This window comes from Diceros bicornis, chromosome X (genome assembly GCF_020826845.1).
Source record: "Diceros bicornis minor isolate mBicDic1 chromosome X, mDicBic1.mat.cur, whole genome shotgun sequence".
NCBI classification, from domain to species: Eukaryota; Metazoa; Chordata; class Mammalia; order Perissodactyla; family Rhinocerotidae; genus Diceros; species Diceros bicornis.
This window is the reverse complement of record NC_080781.1, coordinates 126597607-126620550: the sequence shown is the minus strand read 5'-3', so window position 1 is coordinate 126620550 and position 22944 is coordinate 126597607. Positions and strand designations below refer to the sequence as shown.

At 36.2% G+C, this 22944-nt stretch overlaps 1 protein-coding gene across 9 annotated transcripts in view; it reads left to right on the top strand.

The window, feature by feature from the left end:
• MCF2 (MCF.2 cell line derived transforming sequence) overlaps window positions 1-17851 on the top strand; it is a 103704-nt gene extending 85853 nt beyond the window's left edge. For 5 of the 9 annotated variants that reach the window (XM_058536861.1, XM_058536862.1, XM_058536858.1 and 2 more), the window contains 8 exons: window positions 619-711; window positions 1814-1892; window positions 2493-2559; window positions 4336-4445; window positions 5878-5990; window positions 9325-9437; window positions 10333-10433; window positions 17008-17851. In XM_058536861.1, the coding sequence (XP_058392844.1) occupies window positions 619-711; window positions 1814-1892; window positions 2493-2559; window positions 4336-4445; window positions 5878-5990; window positions 9325-9437; window positions 10333-10433; window positions 17008-17075 (744 nt within the window). In that variant the 3' untranslated portion in view covers window positions 17076-17851. Of the gene's footprint in view, window positions 1-618; window positions 712-1537; window positions 1580-1813; window positions 1893-2492; window positions 2560-4335; window positions 4446-5877; window positions 5991-9324; window positions 9438-10332; window positions 10434-16114 lie in introns of those variants that run through there. The other 4 variants (XM_058536859.1, XM_058536863.1, XM_058536864.1 and 1 more) reach the window with 4 other exon arrangements.
• Window positions 17852-22944: the final 5093 nt, after the last annotated feature.

Genomic DNA, 22944 nt, shown 5'->3' with positions numbered 1-22944 from the left:
GTAAGGAAGAGAGATTGCATGTAAAATTTCACTGGCTACAAGAAGACATCACTCTCCTATGACAGATCATTTGTTTTCTAGAGAAACTGAGAGGTTAGTGGAAATAGAGGGGATCCTTGTGTTTCTGGCTGGTTCTCCCCCGCCCCATAAACTGGATGTTTACAACTTGTAGGGCTTCTATAGAGATAAGTAATAATTTGTCAGATTAATTTATCTGGAAAATGATTATTAAAAATAACCATTTAAATTAATTTTGGATGATCTTTTTCACTGATGTTTAAATACTTCTGTGTTTGACAATAATTTCTTTTAATAGTGTACAGTTAATATATAACAGAGTTCAATCTTAGATGGACTACTTGGATGTTTAGATTTATAACATTTGTTTCGATCACTGACATGGAGAATGTAATCTGTACTATAAGTACATAGTTCAATGAAAACAATTAACTACTCAGGTCTATGATTGTATTTATCATTTCATATTCTTTGAATATAAAATATTTATTTTGTCCAAATGAGAAATTCTGTTTCATTTACAGTATAATGAGGGTAGGTTTAATGTAATTTCACATTCCAAATAAAATGCTCCTGAAAATGTTGACCTATGTATTGTAGATGGATGAAGTTGGAATCACTGAATATGTGAAAGGCGATAACCGCAAGTTTGAAATCTGGTATGCTGGGAAGGAAGAAGTTTATATTGTCCAGGTTGGTCATTTAAAAATTATTCTAGAAACTACAACCTGCATTAAGACACAAAAGTTTGAATTTGCAAACAAAAATAATTTTGGTTACATTACAAAAGTTCTCATTCCTTTCATGTAGGTCACTTAAATATTATTGAATTACTCTCTGTGATGTAGTTAAACATTTTTCAGTAGCACGTGTTTTTTTTAACTTGAGATATGCCTGTGGTGCTTGCTAGGGCTTTAAGTTGTCCCAACTACACCAGGAGACTTATCAACTAGGGCTGATTGCCAAGAACGTGGCAGGTGCTTCTCTGTCCCCATCAAGTTTCTAAAGTTACAGATTTATAACAGTTCTGCGTTCTCTTGTGCTCGGCATTCAGAGAGTACCTGATCATGAGACACATGTGACAGTTCAGATTTGATTGTTGTTTCTAAAGAATATGGTAAAGTTCTGGCCAGATGTGCTATAATGTCCATCCTGTTTAAGGGAAGGGGAGAGGAATGAGAACATTTCAAGAGGATGTTGTCATTTCAATAAGTATTTGTATCACGATTTGTGACAGGTGAATGTGCTGTTATCTGTTGAAAGGGTTCAGTGTTTTTTCTTTGTTTTAATTCTGTATTAGGTGATTACAATTCATAAAAGAACGTTTTCTTGGTTTGGTTTAAATGTATGACTTCTTGCTATCTTTTAACAAACTTACCTTGTAAGTAATGGGAGAATATTTAAGGACGCTTTCGTGCTGTCATCGGTTATCAAGATTATTCTGCAATAGATTTTTTCAGAAACAGTAGAACTTGTTTTATTTTACCAAAATTAAATATAAAAACATTTATATTTTTAGAAGAATCCTCCTACAAAGAAAAAATAGGTGAGATTATATTTCACATTTTCTCTGAGCGTTATTACTTATGGGTGATTTCAAAATGGTTTTGACTATTATTTGATCTAATCTGACGGCTAGTTATTTGCTTCTTAGAAGTTTTAAGTATCAAAAGTTTGAATATGTTGATTCAGGTTGTAGCCCATGTTTGATATACTTAATCATATTTGTTTTATTATAAAGTGTCCTTTTTAAAAGGAAACATGTCCTCTCCTTCCCCCTTTTTAAAATCTTTAGGCTCCAAATGTGGATGTGAAGATGATATGGTTAAAAGAAATACGAAATATTTTGTTGAAGCAACAGGAACTTATGACAGGTAAATTCAAGCATGCATTCTTCAGAACAAGAAGTACAGTAACAGCTCATTGACTCAGATTTTGTGATAATTTTTACAGGGAATGGGGCTGATATTTACTCTATACTATTTATAATGAAAGGATTTGTTAAGCTAATTTAATAGGAGGTCAAGATTCTGGGGGGTTGTTTAAACTATTTTGGCGAATGAACTTTACACTGGAAAACGAACTTTAGTGCTTGAGAAGCAGTTGCGAAGTAATATAGCAAACTCACTGTGTTAATTCTGAGTCCTTCCCATGAGGTAACTCTGCTTAAGACCTCGAGTAATCAGTGCTTGGTAATGTTGGCATGGGGATAGTTCTACTATAAACTTGAATTTCTTAAATAAAATATTACATGGTTCAGTCCTTTTCCATGTTCCAAATTAATACTGGACTTCTCTCTGGTTATTGCAAGTCTGTGAAGGTTTACTCTAATGGGAATGGTATGTGTGTGTTTGTGTGTGTGTGCGCGCATGTGTGTGTTTGTGTGTGTGTGCATGTGAAAGTCATTGGTCTTCAAGGAAGTAAGAAATGTGGCTTCTGAATGATGCTTATATAAACTTTGTTGTATTTCACAGTTAAAAGACAAGAGCAACATAATCAGTTAACAGAACGAGATCAGCTTTCTTTGCAGCAGAATGATGCGTAAGTGATTATTCTTTAACAAATATCACTCCTGTAATCTATGTAACATGAAACAGTGTAATTAAAGTACCTCAGATAAAAACTACCCACCTTGTTAGCCATAACTCATCAAATTCCATGAACACATAATTTTCTCATTTCTATCCTCATACTTGGAGCCTGATAGTCCTTAATAGTTATCTCATTGTTCTTGATGTTAAAAATAATACGATAGTTTGGGCTAATTTTTAAACACGATTACAAATGCTTTGTTCTCAGTATATCCTGGAGGGAGTTGCATGCAGGCTTACAGTAAAACTGGCTGCATTCATGGCTTTCTCTTCAGAATATTTTTGGTCACCTTCGATCTGATTGAAGACAGAGAGTTGTAAGAATGATGAAGGACTGGCAGCCGCTACTGGCCCACAGCTTTGTGGTCGCTTGATGGAGACCACTTGCTGGTGACTTGGCCTCTCGTTCTATATAGTTAGAGAGGAGATATGGATCCTGGGAGGGAGCTGTGCCCGACACAACCATGAAGTCTTGGAGGAAGATAGCGGTCCTAAATGATAACACTGCTGGTTTAGAGATGAGGTCCTTGTATTCTTCCTCTAGGAATCTTAAAAGGTGGAGTTTCCATAGAACAGTTGCATGTATGCAGAAAGAATCCCCACACTGATATCAAAGCCTTGACACAGAAGTTCACCAGGCAGCATCTCCATGATGTAGTGATCATTGAATGACTTATTAAAAATACCATTTTCTCTTTGTTATACATCATCTTTCAGAGGTAGCTAAAATCAGGTGCAAAATGTATTGGTTGCTTTAGGAGAACCATTTAAAAATCATAGTAGAAGTCTTTATCTTTCAGGATTCACAATATTCAATCTTTTGTCATATATTATGGAAGTAAAGTCTTTAGATTTCATGTTGTAATTGACTTTATAGTAGCTGCTACAACTCAACAGTATTAATCAGATTAAGGTTTCATCATCATTTATATAAACCTTACCTAATTCATTAAGCTTAAAAGTTCATAGAGCAACAGAGATTTTTTGTTTATGTTTTTTCTGACTTCTTGAGTTATAGTTGACAATTAAAATTGTAGATTTTTATTTTTTAATTTTTTTTAATTTATTTATTTTTCCCCCAAAGCCCCAGTAGATAGTTGTATGTCACAGCTGCACATCCTTCTAGTTGCTGTATGTGGGACGCGGCCTCAGCATGGCCGGAGAAGCGGTGCATCGGTGCGCGCCCAGGATCCGAACCCGGGCCGCCGGCAGCGGAGCGCGCACACTTAACCGCTAAGCCATGGGGCCGGCCCTAAAATGTATATTTTTAAAAGTACAACTTGATGATTTGATATACGTACACATTGTGAAATATTCACCACAATCAAGCTAATTAACATACCCATTACCTCCCATAGTTTCCTTTTTTGTGTGTGTGGTGAGAACACTTAAGATCTACCCCTTAGCAAATTTCAAGTATGCTATACAATATGCAACAGGGATTTTCAACCATATATCTGCCTTGGGTCCAGAAAGGAGTAGTTTTTTCCTTGAATATTAAAGAGAGATCCTGCTGGCTTGGATCCTAGGAATTAAACTTTTGTATATTATGAACTATTATCATATAGGCTTAAATAAGGGGGAAATCAGCTCTGTTTGAATGGATTCTCAGAGCATGTTCTTAACACATGGTATCAGTGGAGGAAATACCAATTTTAATTTCTTGTTACTCTTAGACTGTACAAAAGCTCAGTTATATGAAGCTCACACTTATGTACTATTTCAGAAGACAACAGAGAGCTTTTATAGACACTGAAGAAACTGAGTCAGAACACCCCAGCAGTGTGGTGGAGGTCAGTGAGGCGATGGCGTCAGTTCAGGCAGAAGCAAATACAGGTATGTGTAATGGTCATCCAAAGGTAAGATTCATGGCTGTGCAATTATTTTTATCCTATTGTTAATTTGAAAAATCTACCCGTCTATTATCTTTGTGTAAAGAAAACCAAGTTAACCCATTTTTATAAGGCTCTTATGTCTTGCATACACAACACACTCTGTTGGCGCTGCAGAGCGGTGGTTGTCAAAGTAGTCCCTGGACCAGTAGCATCAGCATCACCTAGGAACTTTTAAGGAAGGCAAATTCTTTAGCTCCACCCTGGACCTTCTGAATCAGAAACTCAGGGAGTGAGACCCAGTCAACCGTGATTTAACAAGTTCTCCATGTGATTCTTTCCCATGTATGCTCAAGTTTGGGAACTCCTGCTACACAGGATACAGAGATGAATAAAACACATATGCTAGCTTCAAGGAATGCACACTTCACTTACCACAGATTTAGTAAATAGAGAAAGAGTTGTTTACAGCTGGAATATTTATTTTTTCTTTCGCAAATTGTGTCATTTAAACAGATTTCAAACAATTTGTTTAATTCAACAAGTATAACACAGCCTGTGTGCCAGGAATTGTGCAAAGCTCTGGGTACACAGTCTAATTAAGATACACTTAGCTGCCATCCCCACAAAGCTAGGAGGGTGGAAAGATAATTCAACAAGCAATTAAAATTAAATGTGATAAGTGTTGTAACAGGGAAGTACAAGGTGCTGTAGAAACATCAGGCAGGGTCACCTAAGCAGCTCTGGAATCAACAGTGTAGACTTTCCAGGAGAAATGCCTAACAGAGTGCCTGATACTCAATACTTAAGTATGATGGTCCGTATTCTGGAAGAGTTCTCTACTAGTTGAGGAGAAACAAGTTTGACAACCTTGCTCAAATTTTAGTTATCCATTTAAAGATCACTTCCCTCAGGTCATCCATGCCGTGGCCTCCTGAGCAGTCAGGAGAGAGCCTAGTATCAGTGCTTTCATTTGACAGATGAGGAAACCAAGTCAGAGAAGATTGATGTGACTTTTTCAAGGTTACATTAATAGCATAGTATGGCCAAGATGAGATTCTGTTAATTCTCTGCCTACATTAGATTGCTTAATCCATATCATTTCAGTATATTTTATTAATTAAGTGCCTCTTACATGCAAGGCTCTTGTGAGACGTACAATGTATAACACATGGTCTCTGCTAATAAGAGAGATAAGACAAGTCAAAAATAATAATATTACCAGGTAGAATATTATAAGTGCTATTCGAGTGGGATCAGTAAAAATGCTATAGAAAAACTTTGGGGAAGAGATGATTTTCTGTAAGAAGGGGTAAATGTTCTCTGGAATGTTATTTAACTTATTATTATTTGTAATAACTCTCCCACCAACCCCAAGTTGAAACCATCCTAAAAAGTAAAAGAAGTGTATGACATTCCAGGCCCTTTTGTTATAGTTTGGACCGAGATGTCATCACCTGCAGAAATCTCTGAAGAACCTGAGGAATGGTCAACCAATTATTTCTACTCTTCTTATGATGATAATGAAGAAGGACAAAGGCCCCTAATGGTTAGTAATGACATATTAAAAGAAATAGATAAAAACTCTTGAGGCGGTTTTACTGATGAAATAGATGAGGCACGTAGGGGTGGTCTTCTGTCAGTATAATGACCTTGAGATCATTAGGTGTATTCCACGGCCAAAAGATTTGAAACAAGTCTTATTATGAACATTCAGTAAGTACTTCTCTTTGTAAGTAGAACTTGTTTGAGCTATATGTGGAGATCCTACTGAAGTTGATGAGATAAGTAGCCAATCATTCCAAGTTTCTATACATTGACCAGTTTTATCTTTAATTAAACTTCACCACTGTGTTTTCAATCTAGGTATGTGAGATAAACTCACAGGACAAAGGAGGGCCAAGTATACTTTAAATATCAGTTTAGATTCCAGATTGGAAAATATGTGAAATAAATGTTACACATTAAAAACTGATAACATCTGGGGAATATATTTTAGTGGGCTGTCAAAAACTGTGCTAATTTTACTAAATCTCAGCATATTAGAGCAAGAGGGCACCCCATAAAACCAAAGGAGGTTGCTTTAGAGGAAAAGTAAGTATTTTATAGAAAAGTAGTTTGCAATGTTGTTAGGATCCCAGTGGATTATTAGAGGGGAGTTAGGACTGTTTAGGGTAAAGCTCCAATTTTCTGAAGTCATCAGCTTGGAGGGTGGGAATGATGCTTTGTAGTGGACTTCTCCTTGGTGCCCTTCAGAGGAAAACTCCAATTTGGCAGTTCTAATGTTGGGGTAAGGGAGTAATGGCATAGATAATCACAAAGCTGCATGGCATCGACTCTGGAATTCTTCCTTTACAAAAGTAACAGAATATTCTTTATACTAATACTATAATAGCCATAATACATATTTGTATGGTAGTTTACAGTTTACAATATGATTTCACATTTAATATTCACAGTGTTAGTGAGATAAAAGGCAGGCTTTATTATCTCTGATTGACAAAGGAGGAAACTGAGGCTCAGAGCTGGTAAGAAATTTGTCCAGAGTTAATTGTCTAGACCAGAAGTGCTCAAAATTTTTAATGTAGGAACCCTTTACATTCTTAGAAATTATTGATAACTCCAAAGAGCTCTTGTTTTTGTAGGTTACATCTATTGATATTTTTGTTGTTAGTGCCGTCGAGTCGATTCTGACTTCTAGTGACTCTGTGTATAGCAGAGGGGAACCCTGCCTGGTCTTTTGGTGCCATCCTCTCACCTTCCAGTGCTATATCAGACAATGCTCTGTTGCTATTCAGAGGGTTTTCATGGCCAGTTTTTTCAGAAGTGGGTGGCCAGGTTCTTATTCCTAGTCTGTCTAGTCTGGAAGCTCTGCTGACACCTGTCCACCATGGGTGACCCTCCTGGTATTTGAAACACCGGTGGCAGAGCTTTTAGTATCACAGCAACATGCAGCCGCCCCAGGATGACAACCAACAGATGGTGGTGTGGTTCCCTGACGGGGAAATGAACCTGGGCCGTGGTGGTAAGAGTGCTAAATCTTAACCACTAGACGACCAGGGCTAGCTTTATTGATGTTTACCATATTATAAATTAAAACTGAGAAATATAAAATTATTTATTCATTTTTTAAAATATTAACAAACCCATTATACATTTATATGAATAACATTTTTATTAAAAATGTACATTTTCAAACCAAAAAATTTACTGGGAAGAGTGGCAAATTTAATATTTTTGAAGATCTCTTTAAGATCTGGCTTCAGAAAAGACAGCTGGATTCTCATATCTGCTTTTGCATTCAATCTGTTGTGCTATCACACATCAAGTAGCCTCTAGAAAACTCCACTGTATACTTATGAGAGGATGAGGGTGAAAAAGGCAAATAATGTCTTGATATAGGTTTGACCCTTGCAGACCCTTGAACCCCAAGCAGTCAACCTCCCAAACTTTGGGAACCACTGGTTTAGATTAATAATAAAAAGAACTTCCATTTCCTTAATTAATATTATCTGAGGATGAGAGGGGTAGTTCAGATGTGAGCAAAAAGTCAGGGGAAGCCAGTTTAGGTTTAAACGTTTGTTGTAGATGCTCTATGAAGAGATTGTCAAGAACTGACAGTCTTCAGTAAGCATTTTTCCAGCTATAGTGTCAGAAAAGAAAGCAAATATGCAAAATTGATTAATGCTTTAATCATAGGGGATGGGAATATGGAAAAACCTATTAGTTCTCCTCTCTTTTCCCAATAATTCCCTGAGTTGTGCTACTAAGGAAAACATACAAAAGAGCAATACAATGCATTCCACATACCAAAAAAAAAAAAAAAAAAAAAAAAAAAAGACAGCCCAGAAAACAAAGAGCACAAAGTTGGAATGAATTGCTCTTTTAGTCTCACGTTACCAAGTCAAAAAGTAAGACATAATGGGTGCTGCTTCCCTTGTAGAGGCCCATGTTGGCGATGGCTCTCCTATTTTGATGAAGCTCCTATGTTCAATGGCAAGGAGCTCTTTCCTGCCTGCTGCTCTGCCCATTTGATAAAAGTACTGCTCAAAAGACGTTCACCCCAAGTGATGCGGACATTGTTTTTCAGGTTAATTCTTGTGAACATGCAAGGAATTGACACCACATAATTATTTCTTTTCTTTCATTAAAAAAATTTAATTATGGTACTCTTACTTCGTAAAATCATGTATTCAATGTGTAAGATGTCGTGCCAGAAAAATTCTCATTTCAGAATACTTTTGGACTTGCAAATTATTATTTCTTCTCTATCTACTTTGTAACCCAATATAGTTGGTGTGCCTTGGATTATATTTAGCTTATTAATGAGTCAAGTTGAAATTATAGCTGCAAAACAGTTAAGCCCAAGTAAAGCACAACATTATGATTTAGCATGCTTTTATTGGACCCAGAGCTTTTGTGCCCATTATTTTTACCTGTGCAAAATGATACAAAGCCCGGAAATCCTCCTGGGGGCATTACTAAATCTTTGTTCAGGGCCTTTGCCTTTTGTCTGTGCCAAGATAAAATTTTCATTAGAGTAGTTTACAAATAACAGTATTTAAAAATTATTTCCATGTTTTTTTCTGGATTTATGCTTATAATTCATGTAACTTAAATTAGTTGTGCTCTGTTATTTTCTGTGTAGTTCATGCTGTAATTTTCTTTTTGCTGCTAAAAATGAATTCTTCAGGTTAAATAAATACATGTTCTGCCTTTTTTTCCCCATTACAAACTGTTTCATGTTTGTTCCTGTAAAGCTGCTGCAGCCACTGCATTTACCATTGAAGTAAAGAGTGAATTCTTTATGTCACAGAGCATGCAGTTATACAAGTGATTTTGCAATCAAGTTTGTAATGTAATTTTTCAAAACAACCTTACAGTCTCCAGGCAGATATAAAGCCCTAGCAGATTGCAGGAAGAGAGGCTCAGAAGACCTCCTGGTTAGAAATGGAGATGTCATTCAGCTTCTCCATGAGGATGCTGAGGGTCAATGGTAGGTGCGCTCTCCATGCCTGTGATGACCTCTGCCTGGGGCACATGGATATCTAACCAAATGTTCTGCTTTACTTGTATCTTTGTTATACAGTCTCAAGAAGCAGAAATATCACATTTCTTATCAGTGTTTCATTTTCATTGCTTCAGCCATGTCTATATAGCTCACTGAAAGGAATGTTAACCTTTGGTGAGTGAAAAATGCTTTGAAAGAATGAAATGCGATGGGTCTGCATGCTCTTTTGTGGTTTACCTTTCGCTCTGACACATGTGGCTTTGTAATGGCTACAGATTGCATTACGTTTGGTCATTTAAGTCATTCATTAATTCATCACATATTTAATGAATGCCTGCTATGTGCCAGGGACCACGCTTTGCTACTTTACAACATAGCCACACTTCTCTTTATTAGTTCAAATATTGACATTTTAGCCTTATCGTTCTATCCTTATGCATTTGACTTCATATAGCACTGATTGCAAAGATGGTTCTGCCAAATATACTATTTAATTATAGAGAACCCAAAGCAATAAGGAAATATTGTTTGGAAGAGGACTGAATGAAGCTTCCATAATTCTTTTGGAAATTTTATGTGAAATAATTCTATCTTCATTGTGTCAATAACTTTAACTGAAATGCTGCATTGATTGTGTACGCTGACCCTAAAGGTGGAAAAGTGTGCATGTGAAGGTGAAAATTAATGATAGATCATTAAAGTAATAACCATTTTTGCTAGTAACCTAAGTCCTTTGTAGGTTACTCAAAGGACTCAAGCACAGCGTCATGAAGGTCTTTGAATATACGCAATAGCTTTGGGAAGATTTGAGCTGCAATGTAATGTATTTGTTTATCATCTTATATTACCATTGTTGGCTACTAATTCATTTATTATTTAGGTTGGTGAAAAATCTAAACAGAAGAAAAGAAGGTCTGATTCCAGGGAACAGTTTGCAGATTTTAACCAGTGACTATAGGTTTCGGAATGCCAAAGTTACAGGTATAATATGAACAGAATGTATACTATTTGTTTAAAGACTAAAAGTTTTAAAGCTCCACCAAATACGTAATTGGCATAGGGTAAGAACCTTTCTACACTTAGAAATAAAGCTGCAAGCATATTATGCTAGAAAGGATTTAATGTTTTCCTCTAATAGTTTTAAATTCATGAACAAAGAAAGATTTTTTAAACATGTTCAACTTTTCCCTGTAAGGTTGATAGGTTTGACAGAGAGTTTCAGATATTGTGGTGTCTTGTAAGAGATCCTTCAGAACTAAATACTGATGATATGCTTTAAAGTACTAGCCTTACTGTCCAAGAATGCTTTACCAGTGTGTTTTTACTCAGTTCTAAGAGTACGGTATATTTCCTTATGGTAGGTTTCTGCTAAATACACATGCCCACACACACGCGTACATACACACACACAAAACCTGTGTCTGTGCCTAAGACTTAATGTATGAAGGTAGTATGAAGGAAGGAGAACTAACCTGATGTTCCTTTCTATTACGTAAAATTTCTGTATACAAACCAGTATTCTTTTTTTCTTTTTTTTTTTTTGAGGGAGATCAGCCCTGAGCTAACATCCATGCTAATCCTCCTCTTTTTGCTGAGGAAGACCAGCTCTGAGCTAACATCTATTGCCAGTACTCCTCCTTTTTTCCCCCCGAAGCCCCAGTAGATAGTTGTATGTCATAGTTCCACAGCCTTCGAGTTGCTGTACGTGGGACGCGGCCTCAGCATGGCCAGAGAAGCAGTGCGTCGGTGCGCACCCAGGATCCGAACCTGGGCCGCCAGTAGCAGAGTGCGCGCACTTAACCGCTAAGCCACGGGGCCGTCCCACCAGTATTCTTTTTGATTTTTCCCCAAAGTGATACTGAATTATCTATAAAAAGGCAGCACAAAAAAAGAAAACAGACCTGTTTGTGAACAAGATTATTATTATATGCACATATTTCCTTTGAATTCCTAGTTTTGGACTTATATTTGATTTCCAAGGTAATGGTACATTGTGTTTAAATGAATCTAATAGACCAGGAATAACTTATTTGGTTCCGAATTTTATTTATAACATGAAACAAAATCTAAGGGTGATAGACTCAATATAAATATTGGATCACATGGGAACCCCACAAATAGACTCACTTTTTGTTTGTTTTTTTGAGTACTCCAAACCTAGGTCACCTTTCAAAGGGTTTCTGCACTAATTGTCTAATTATTTAGATAATTACTGAATTATTTAGATAATTAGTAATCAGAAGAGTCTGATATGCCAAGAACCTGAACTAATTGACATTTATTTAAAATCTACACCAACAACTGCAGAATACACCGTTATTTTTAAGTATACGTGGAACATTCACCAAAATAGACCATATAGTGGGTCATAAAACAAGTCTCAATAAATTTCAGAAGATGGAATCATATAAAGTCTCAAAAGGTATTATATTAGAAATCAATAATCCCTAGGGCCGGCCCCGTGGCTTGGTGGTTAAGTGCGCGCGCTCCGATGCTGGTGGCCTGGGTTCGGATCCCGGGCGCACACCGAGGCACCACTTCTCCATCCATCCTGAGGCCGAGTCCCACATACAGCAACTAGAAGGATGTGCAGCTATGACATACAACTATCTACTGGGGCTTTGGGGGGAAAAAATAAATAAATAAAATCTTTAAAAAAAAAAAAGAAATCAATAATCCCTCAATATTTGGGTATTAAATGACACACATCTAAACAGCACCTGAGACAAAGAAGAAAGCACAAGAGAAATTAGAATTATTTCCAATTGGATGAAAATGAAAATGCAACATATCAAAATTTGTGAATGCACCTAAAGAGGGAAAGAAATGTAGGGAAATGTATAGCTTTATATACTCGTATTACCCATATTAACATAATGAAGGGGAAAATTATGTAGTCATTTCAATAGATGCAGAAAAGCAATTGACAAAACTCCATACTCATTCATGATAAAAACCCTCATCAAACTAGGAATAAAGGGAATTTCCTCAATCCAATAATATACACGTGAAAAACCATAGATAACATCATACTTTATGGTGAAATTGGAAGCTTTTCCTCTAAGATTGGGAACAAGCCAAGTATATTCGCTGTCACCATTTCTATTCAACATTATACTGGAAGTCCTAGCCAGTGCCATAACTCAAGATAAAGAGATATAAAAAGATTAGAAAAGAAGAGGCAACACTGTCATTCTTAGCAGATCATGTGTATGAACAAAACCATTAGGAATCTACACACAAAAAGACCCTACTAGAAGTAATAAGTGAATTTTTTAAGGCCATTTGATACAAAGTCATTATACAAAACTAAATTGTAATTCTGCATCCTAGCAACAAAGAATTGAAAAAATGTAATTTCAAAAAAAACACCATTTACATTAGTAATATAAAATAAATAGGAATAAATCTAACAACAGATGTCTAAGGCTTCTATACTGATGACCACAAATCATTGCTGAGACATATTTAAGATGACCTAATAAAGGGAGAGATATACCATGTTCAAGGATTGGAAATCTCAATATTGTTAAGAAATCCGTTGTCCCCAAATTGACCTATAGAGTTAATGCAATCAAAATCTCAGCAGGCCCTTTTGGAAAAAAAATAAAGACAAGTTTATTCTAAAATGTATATGGAACGGCAAAGAATCTAGAACAGAAGACTCTCAAGAATTTGGAGGACTTACATAGCTGACTTCAAGACCTACTGTTAGGCTACAGTAATGAATACAATGTGGTATTGGTGTAAGTGTAGAAAAATAGAGATTTCAGAAATAGATCCACATATATATAATTGATTAGTGTTCAATCAAGGTGCCAAGTCAACTGAATGGGGAAAGGAAAGTTGTTTTAACAAATGGTGCTGGAGTAACTGGGTATCCATGTGGAAAAAGGAATGAACCTTCATCCCTACATCTCACTCCATACACAAAAATTAATTTGAATTGGATCATAGACCTAAACATAAAAGCTAGAATCATAAAGCTTCTAAAAGCAAACACAGGACAGTGTCTTCATGACTTTGAGTAGTTGACAATTTCTTATACAGGGCTGAAAAAACACTAACAATAGAAGAGTATTAGACAAATACAAAGAAACATGCTGAATTGAGTACCTTACAACTTTAAAATTTTATGCCTTTTAGAGTAAGATAAAACCTAAGATAGTAACATCAGAATGGACTTGATGGCACTAACAACAACAAACATTTTAAACACTTTCAAAAGCCAATTAGTTGTTGTTATTATCTATTACTTAATGAAGGAAATCATACGGTATTTGACCTTCTCCCTCTGACTTATTTCACTTTGCATTATACCCTCAATGTACATCCATGTTGTCACAAATGGCTGGATTTCATCGTTTCTTATGGCTGAGTAGTATTCCATTGTGTATATATACCACATCTTCTTTATCCATTCGTCCCTTGATGGGCACTTAGGTTGCTTCCAAGTCTTGGCTATTGTGAATAACACTGCGATGTACACCTGAAATTTTTACAATGTTATAAACCAATGTTACTGCAATAAACAAAAAATTAAAAAAAAAAAGCCAATTAGTTGTAATGAATCCCATTTTCCCCCAAATTAACTGATTCCATCTTATACATTGAAGAGTTAAGTTTGAAAATAAATATGGCTAACTTCCTCCCAATTTCTTTATGCTTATTTAAATGGTTAATGAGAGACAGACGGATGGACAGAAGAAACACGAGTCGCTTAAAATATGTTTTCAAAGAGCTGTTTAAATTAACACATAAATAATTCTTTATAAATCATTTTTTTAATGAAGCAATTAAAAAATCCAACAAAGCCATGAAATAACAGTGCAACGTTTATACTAGAAAATAATGGCCTTTCTTGTGCTCAGGTCTCCAAGATTCAAAAGGAGAAACATCAAGTGTGTTCATCTAATTTCCGTGTAATGTTGACCCTTGTATTCAACGTTAGGAAGAGCTAGGATTTTCCATAACTTTTATCATCATCATTTTAAATGTAGAGCCAGATGTCCTCATACTTAATTCGGGACAAAGTTAATTAGATTAAATTTTAGCTAACTCTAATGCAGGGCATGTAAAATTACATATTTGATTAGTTTTAATTTGAAGTGATTCCATTAACTAATTGCAGTAGATTTAGGGCATATTACCACTCTTTGAAAAGTGCATGGCCGGGCCAGCCCCATGGCTTAGCGGTTAAGTGCGTGCGCTCCGCTACTGGCGGCCCGGGTTTGGATCCCGGGCGCGCACCGACACACTGCTTCTCCGGCCATGCTGAGGCCGTATCCCACATACAGCAACTAGAAGGATGTGCAACTATGACATACAACTATCAACTGGGGCTTTGGGGGAGGGGGAAGGAGGATTGGCAATAGATGTTAGCTCAGAGCCTGTCTTCCTCGGCAAAAAAGAGGAGGATTAGCATGGATGTTAGCTCAGGGCTGATCTTCCTCACCAAAAAAAAAAAAAAAGAAAGAAAAGTGCATGGCAAAACAACTTAAATCTACTTTGGGCTTTTGCTTATTTTTCAGGCAGTAAAGGGCTTACATTTGTTAACATACATACACTTTATTTGGAAAAAAATCACATTATTCCTTTCTAGTCATTTTTGTTTTCTACCATCAGTATACTTTTTCAATATCCTTTTCTTTTTTGCAGTGCCATTGGGAGAGTTGAAGTGTAATGTATTGATATATCATCAGCATTTAAAGCATTTATTACTGTCTTCTCAGTGTGGCATACTACTAGATAAGATGACAAGGTCCCTTTGGTCCCATTCTCTACAAAGTTCTGACTTAAGATATTTTAAAAATATACATTACTTTCAAATAACATGCATTTATGACATGTTGAATTGACAAATTAGTACTTATCAGTAGATTTTGGTTGAATGCTATAATATCAAGTGGTCTTGATTGAGATCTACCTGCATATTACATTGCATAGAGCAAAATAGTATATTGTGGCCTACAAAAATATATTGTAATGTGTGTCAGTTAGTGGATTAGGAAATTACAATTGACCACATATGCAATTGTCAATAGCATTAAGGTTTAAAAATATATATTAAGAGTATCTTATTTGAAATCTGGAAAATAGAATGTAAAGGTCTCTCTGATACTTATGTGCTTAACATGTTTCATATGATCTGTATGCACCCAGGATAATTCATACAATATTTATGAAATCTGGTTGCAGGAGATGTGAATTCTGTTTACAGTCATATGCCACATAGTGATGTTTTGGTCAACGACGAACCTCATATACGACAGTGGTCCCATAAGATTAGTACCACATAGCCTAGGTGTGTAGTAGGCTATACCATCTAGGTTTGTGTAAGTACACTCTATGATGTTCGCACAATGACGAAATCGCCTAACAACACATTTCTCAGAACGTATCCCTGTCGTTAAACGATGCATGACTGTATTTTATTTTGCTTCCAGTGAAGTTATGCCGTTCATAAAATAGATGCCTTTAATAAATAATTATGGAACAGAATAACAACTTTCATATTAAAATAAACAACCAAAAGACATCACCTTTGAATTTATGATGGACCTTTTGAATCCTCACATTTAGTTTTAGAAATCATAGCACAGACTGCATTTTTGGCCTTAAAAGTCACTTGAGTATTAACATCATTCTTCATTATTTTGTAGATGCTGCCCTGAGTAAATACAAGGAAACTAAGTTCCCCTTGAATTAAAGGAGAATGAATAGACTTTTAAAAATAAGATTTCCTTTGGAAGTGTGAACTAGATTATATTTCTTAAAAGTGTTACAGATAAACAGCACAAGAGTCAGGATGAGCCTATGCTGCCCATGACATTCACAGAATTTCCTCAGGACTGAGGTGGACTTCGTCATTCACAGTTTGTCTCATTCTTGCAAGAAGCCATCTTGACACCTTCCATTTCCCCCAGGTGAAAAGTGCAGTGTTATTTTGTTTCCAAATTAAGGTTTTTCATGGCATGCATTCAGATTCCATCTAAAAACCAGAAACCAATTATTTTGAACATTTACAGGTAAAAGCTTTACCTGTAATTTTGTTGGTAACTTTTCAGTAACAAAACAAAACAAAAATCCAGGGAGGAGAGATAATCAGAGATTTTAACCCCTTTGTTAATTGCTGGTTTATTTTATTATTTAATTCTATCTTTGTGACTATAATGTACCAAAGGGATATGTTCTGAAGGACCTCTTTTGCACTTTGACTGGTATTTTGGGTTTTCAGAGTTGTCTTATGGTTCTAAAAAGATCCAAAGGTAAAAATCCTATAGTTAGGATGTGTTAAAGTTTACATTTTATGCATTGAAATTTAGATACACATGCCACAGCTTTAAGTTAAATGTTCATATTTGCACAAGAGGTGTTCCTGTAACAAAGCTCTACTTTCCAGTGTCTTTACTTGCTTTTGAATTTTCTAGAAAAATCTATTCTAGTAAAAGTTTTCTTAAGTTATATTGTGTTTCTTCCTAGGATTTTTCTTTGATAATACATGTATAGATGTCTTTTTTTCAATATGTAAACAGTGTGATCACTTGTTTTAAAGCACAGGGCCAAGTTGTTGCATGCTGTGTTGAATTTATGCTTGGAGTATTTTATATTATGGACCACTGAAGACAATGGTTTGAAATTGCTGCCTTTTGAATCACGGATTGTGAGTTTTACTATCAAGTTGGCATATTAGGTGCATGTTTTTTGATTAATTGTTTTACAATAAACAGTAAACACAATAACTATATAATACATAAATATTTTATCTTTTAAATAGGTTTGTGTATCATATAAAGATTATAGTTTATGCCAGTGGTATCATTTGATGTAACAATTTATATGACAAATGAGTTGTATTTTATTCAAAGATACCTGCCAATTATAAATCTTCTAATGTCTGGTTGCTGGAATTTATGGTGGTTGATTTATAATTCACTCATGAAAATGTCCATATATTTGATACTTAATTAGTGCTTCTGCAACAATAACCATAACAACAAAACAAAATTAAAATACATTATTTTGTGTGCTGATCTTGTGGTTAGAAGACAGAATTAGGAGATAAAATTTTTGAATAATCATGTCCCTCTGCACAAAGCGTGTTAATTTCATGGTGTTAAACTAGGGATTTTAATCATTTAAGACAATACTGAGTTCTATAGATTCAAACATACAGTTATAGTCTTTTAATGTTTTAATCACTGTACAATGAATGCTATATTTGTATATGTATTTGTATATGTAACTGCATTGTATTAATTTTATTGGGCTATAAATGTGTGTAACTATAAAACATAGGAGCAATTTCCCTTTAAGTCTGCAAAATTTAATTAGATTGTAAATGTACTTACAACGTAAATGTACTTGCGTTAATTCCACATTAAAAATATCCAACCTTAAATCCATTCATATATTTTTTTCAATTTAGTATAGTATCAATTATACATTGAAAAACTCCTTTCCTCTCATTTATTAGTGGTACCCTAAAGGCACCATAAGTATTTAGAGTTAGTTTACTTTCAGCCTTGCTTCATGATTCTCTGAGAGAGACAGAGACACAGAGAGACAGAGACAGACTGAGAGATCTGACCAGAACTAGGGTTAAATGTTTTGCTCAAAAAGTTTCTTCACCCAAGCCTGTAGGATAGCAATAAATGAGGTTTCAGGGGTGAGATAGCCCTGTTTGTGAGTGGATATTTTCACACACTGAAAAAATTTGCTTCCATATAATGGAGCCCAGGGAAACCTGGAAAGCATCTAGATACCTGCTGTTTTCTGAACCATTGTTTGCTTTTGCAAAGGGCCCTTAGTTGGGTTTGCCAGACTTAATGATCTCTTCCACAGCCTATTAGGGATCTAGAACTTGTGCCTTAATATAAATCGGGGACAAAAACATCAAATTGGTTTGATTGAATCTTCCATTTTTTAAAAACTAAGATTGTTTCAGATTCCCATCACAGGATCAACTATTTCTTTTGTCTTTAAATTAATTTTGAATTCTTTTGAGGAAGCACCATCAGTGAACTAGTTCATCAATAAATTAATCCCTTTCCAAAGAACTCCTTGAAAATTAAAATGTGTATTCAAGTTTTTATTTCTATCGGCTGAGGAGTAAATGTTATTGTTGACATTGCCAAAATTATGTATGAATCTTACAGTAGAAAATATATAGTTGTTATAAAAGCCACTCTGATATCTGGGCTACAATATTCTGTTAAGAAGAGAGAAAATTTCAGAGTACATTTTTGAAAGTGTAAGGGAGTATAAGAAATGTTCCACTTGAAGAGAAATTAGGTCAGTGATTTTTTTTGGATTTAGTCAGAAATCAATCCAGTTTCGCTCAACAGGTTTTCTCGGAGAAAAATGCTTATTATTAGTAAGTACTAGAACATAGGAACCTGCTTCCCATGGGGACAGTAGACTCTAGAGTGCTTAATGAATCAAGTGTCAAGCAATTAATTGTCAAAACAAATAATTTTGTTACATTTTAGTACACTGCCCTGCATTGATTTGGAATGGTCAGTTTGTAATTGGTCTTATGGGGCCTGTCCAAGGGCAGCAAAATGCTTAGGAACAAACCAGTGTTCAAGACAAAACCTAAATTCTTTATATTGTTCAAAAGGAAATTAATAGAAGTGCCAATGGGCTTTTTTTTTTTTTTTTTTTAGTAATTCCTTTTTAGTTCGAAATGCAATTTCTATATTAAAGCTCATGACATAGTCAGGTCTTAAGTTTTCCTTGCACTTGGTGAGGGCCTACCTAATATTTCTTGATCACCTCCTTTTCGCATGCATGAATTAGCACGTCAAATAACTACCTGTTGCCATCTGAGAACAACGTTAAAGGTCTGATTTTTCAATATTTCTAGCTCATGAACATTCTGCTTCCTTAAACAACTTTTACATTTTAATTTACAGTGTATTTCATGCTCACTCATAGCAATAATTGAATAGCAAGACTGCAAAAATGATGAACTTTTAGTCAGATAATTACATTGTGTAATTATGTTAGTGTGTGTGTAATTATGTATGTGTAATTGTGTTTGTTAGTAAATGTTAAACAACTGGGTCTCTTTAAAAAAAAGAACAAAAGCTTATTTGTAGCTTTTGTCGATATCCATGGTGTAAATATCCCTACCATGGCGGATTTCAAGCTACTGACATGAAGTCACTGAACTGGAAGTTGGAAAGAGATGTGCAAAATTGGCATTTGTGAGTTGGCATAAGCCAGTTCCAGCTGATTTTGTCTTATGAAACAGATACAGTGCTAGGCCCAGTAAAATTCCTTATTAGAATGTTCTAAGATTTCTGAATTATAACCCATCATTAGGTAATGGGTAGCCATCTTTTTAGCATATCTGTTACCCAAATTTACATTTTCTAAACTAAGGAAACAGAGATTCTGATCTGAAGCGTGATCATCTAGGACTAGAAATAGAGCTTATGGAAAAGAGTATGGACAATGAAAAATGTTGGAGGCGTGTTGGGAGAAATTAAATCCCTGTGGCCAAGAACAACAGTTTGATTCGGATATAAAACTATGGAAGCCAAGAACTGACTCTGTAAAAACAATGTACAACAAAAAAATAGCTACCTAAATGAGATATAAAGCACAGACAAGAGAGGTAAATACAGCTTCTGGAGAACACAAACACAAAACAATAAATGTTAACAGGAGAGGAAAAGGCCAGGGCTATAACCATATCTTCCAGGCTAATCTTTTTTCACATTTCCTGGAAATTAGTGGTAACTCCTCTATATCCTTGGAAGGAAATGAATGTAGGAGGCCTGTTTTTCTGTATTTGCCTGTCTTCCTTTCTATGGCATATTGCCTCGTGTTCAGGATACATATCTCATTCCTACCTTAAATGACCGTGAGTTTTGCACTGATGTAGTCAGTAATAGCTTTTTCTCTTCTATTTCATTCATACATTGGTTCATTCATTTAACAAGCATATGCCGAGCTTCTCAGAGACTTGTTGCATTCTTAATTTTGCCTCTTACATTTAGAGCTGAGTTTTGTCATGAAAATGCATGCTTATTTTCGTAATATATTCCAAGAGGAAAATAGATTTTTGTATATAGATCTTCACTAAAGCATGTCATGTGTAAATCATGGGACCCCTTTATCTTTATGAGGTCAGCGCTTAAGCCTCTTTACAGCTATTGATCTGGAGAAGCTATATACCACAGCATTTCTAAAAGTTTGAGTGACAGCATCCAGGAGATTTACTGTATTGGCAAATTTTTATAGATTAGGATCTTATATTTAACATTGCAATGAAGCAACCTTTTGAAAGGAAGTCTTCAGAATCAGGACTACCTCTGTTCCTATTTCCATCCTTCTCTCAACCAAGAAGGTAACTCTCCTACCAGAGTGAAATGATCTGGCCAGGAATTCGAGATACTACTGTCATTCTGTGAGGATGTGGAGGGAATGTCTTGGCCCTGTTCCAGAAGCCGTTGCCTCTTTATATATATAAGAAAGGGTCTGCCTGCTGTCCTTCTCTTCTGATACCTTTACCCATTCTAGAGATTGAGGTTAACTCTGGAACTCTCAAGGCAAAACATAACCCCAAGGACGGGGTGAAAAATGTCAGCCTTGAAAATACTATTGGAGAAAATGAGTAGAGTGATCTGTGTATCTGGATTGGTTGAAAAGGGCAAGAGTCCCACAGTCTTTTGGCTGCTGTGATTCCAGCAGCTTCCATAGTTTGCAGAACATGTTGATTTTTGTGGCTTTAACCATGAGATTTCTAGATGACGCAAGCTTCAGATTCAAAAAGAGCCCTGATTGCTGAGTGCTTTGTTCAGACAGGCCTGTCAACAGCTGAAGTCTGTTTCCCAGTCACCCACGGCTGCACTGCATTGTTACAATCCCAGCTTCAGTGAGCCTTTGAAGCCTTCCTTCAACCCTCAAACAACAGCTTCTAGAGTAGCCTGCTGTCTTGGTGTGCTGTGTATGTCTTACCCAGCACAGCTGCAATGAATCTAGTTGAAATGTTGCTGGAATTACTGTGTGCCAGATGACACTGACGAACTTGCTCTAAATGTCAAATGTCACATCTGCAAGGCCCAGCGCTCACAGTTGGGCTGAAAGCCAGACACCAGCTCCCCAGATTCATTCCACATGTATTTACTGAGTGCCTGCTATGAGTCGGGGACTGCACCTCCAGTTTGTTGACTGCCACTCTGCCTCCCAGGCTACCTGTTGGTCTTCTTGATTTGGTCACTTGAGCCTCACTCAATTAGAGCATCACAAGTGAGAATTCCAGGCAGTTTATAGTCCCAGTTTGCTGAAAGGATTGCCACCAATACAGAATGCTCCAGCTGTCCTATAAATATAGACAGTGCTCCAGTCGAAAGCACTATACTTTCATTGTATGGAGTGGGAGACCTAAGTTCTAGTCTTGGCTCTACCATTGTGTTACTTTGGTCTTGGCCTCAATTTCCTCATCTGTTAAATGGGCAGAGTGGTTTGGATGGTTTTCAGCTCTGACATTCTTAGTTTGGACTGTAAGCATTCAGAAGTTGTTTAGAAATTATAATTAAGTAATTTTGTGAACTGGCCTGTCATGGTTTAGGAGAGTAGGGGAGAAAACCCTCTCTTTTTCCCTTGGCAGAGAAAATTGGACAGTATTTTGTTCCTATCACCATAAAGCAACTAATATTCAAAAGAACCCAAAACAATCATACTTAAACAGCAAGTTAAAATGGCTGCACTACATTAACACACTTTTCTTCACTCAGCAAGAGTTCTGTTTCAATCTATCACTTCCAATATTGCAGCAGCATGTTTCAGCCCAGTTAGGTTAAGTAGCTACAGTGATTTTGAAAGCACTAATGATTCTTATGTGGCGACTGCAAATGCCCTAGGTAGAATCTAGCCAGAGCCTGGCTCTGAAGCTGCTGGCTCTTAGGTGGGCTTAAAGGCCCCACACATTTAGCGGTGGCAACATGCCACAGGTGGCTCCTAATGAATTCAGTCATTTTTGAGCTCATGGGCAAAAGGATAACTGTGGCTCGGAGATTTATGGGCCCAGGAGCTCCTCCCTCTACCACAGGAAAGACCAATCATAGCAGGTGTAAGGCCACTCCCCCATTGCTGCCTTTGTAAGGGGTGGTCTCCATGGTAACAGGGCCAGAGTGGCTCCCTTTTACCAATCGCAGAGTGTTGGGGCTAAAGACCTTAAGTCATTCAAATTTGAAGTAACATATTTCCATGTATGAATTAGTATTCTCCTTAAACCTACAGCGGACGATTCCAGTGTCTCCTCTCTCTTTCCCTCCGTTAGGCAACAACAACAGAACTGATTTCTTTTGTTTGTTGAGGAAACCTCCATCCCACTCATCATTTTTATTTAATATGGCCTCCTTTCATGATACTCAATACAAGACTAATTCCTACTCTGGAATAAACATGGATTCAGATTCAGCTAAATTTACTGAGCATCTATTGTGCAGTAATGTAGTAGGCACTGACAAGGCAATTT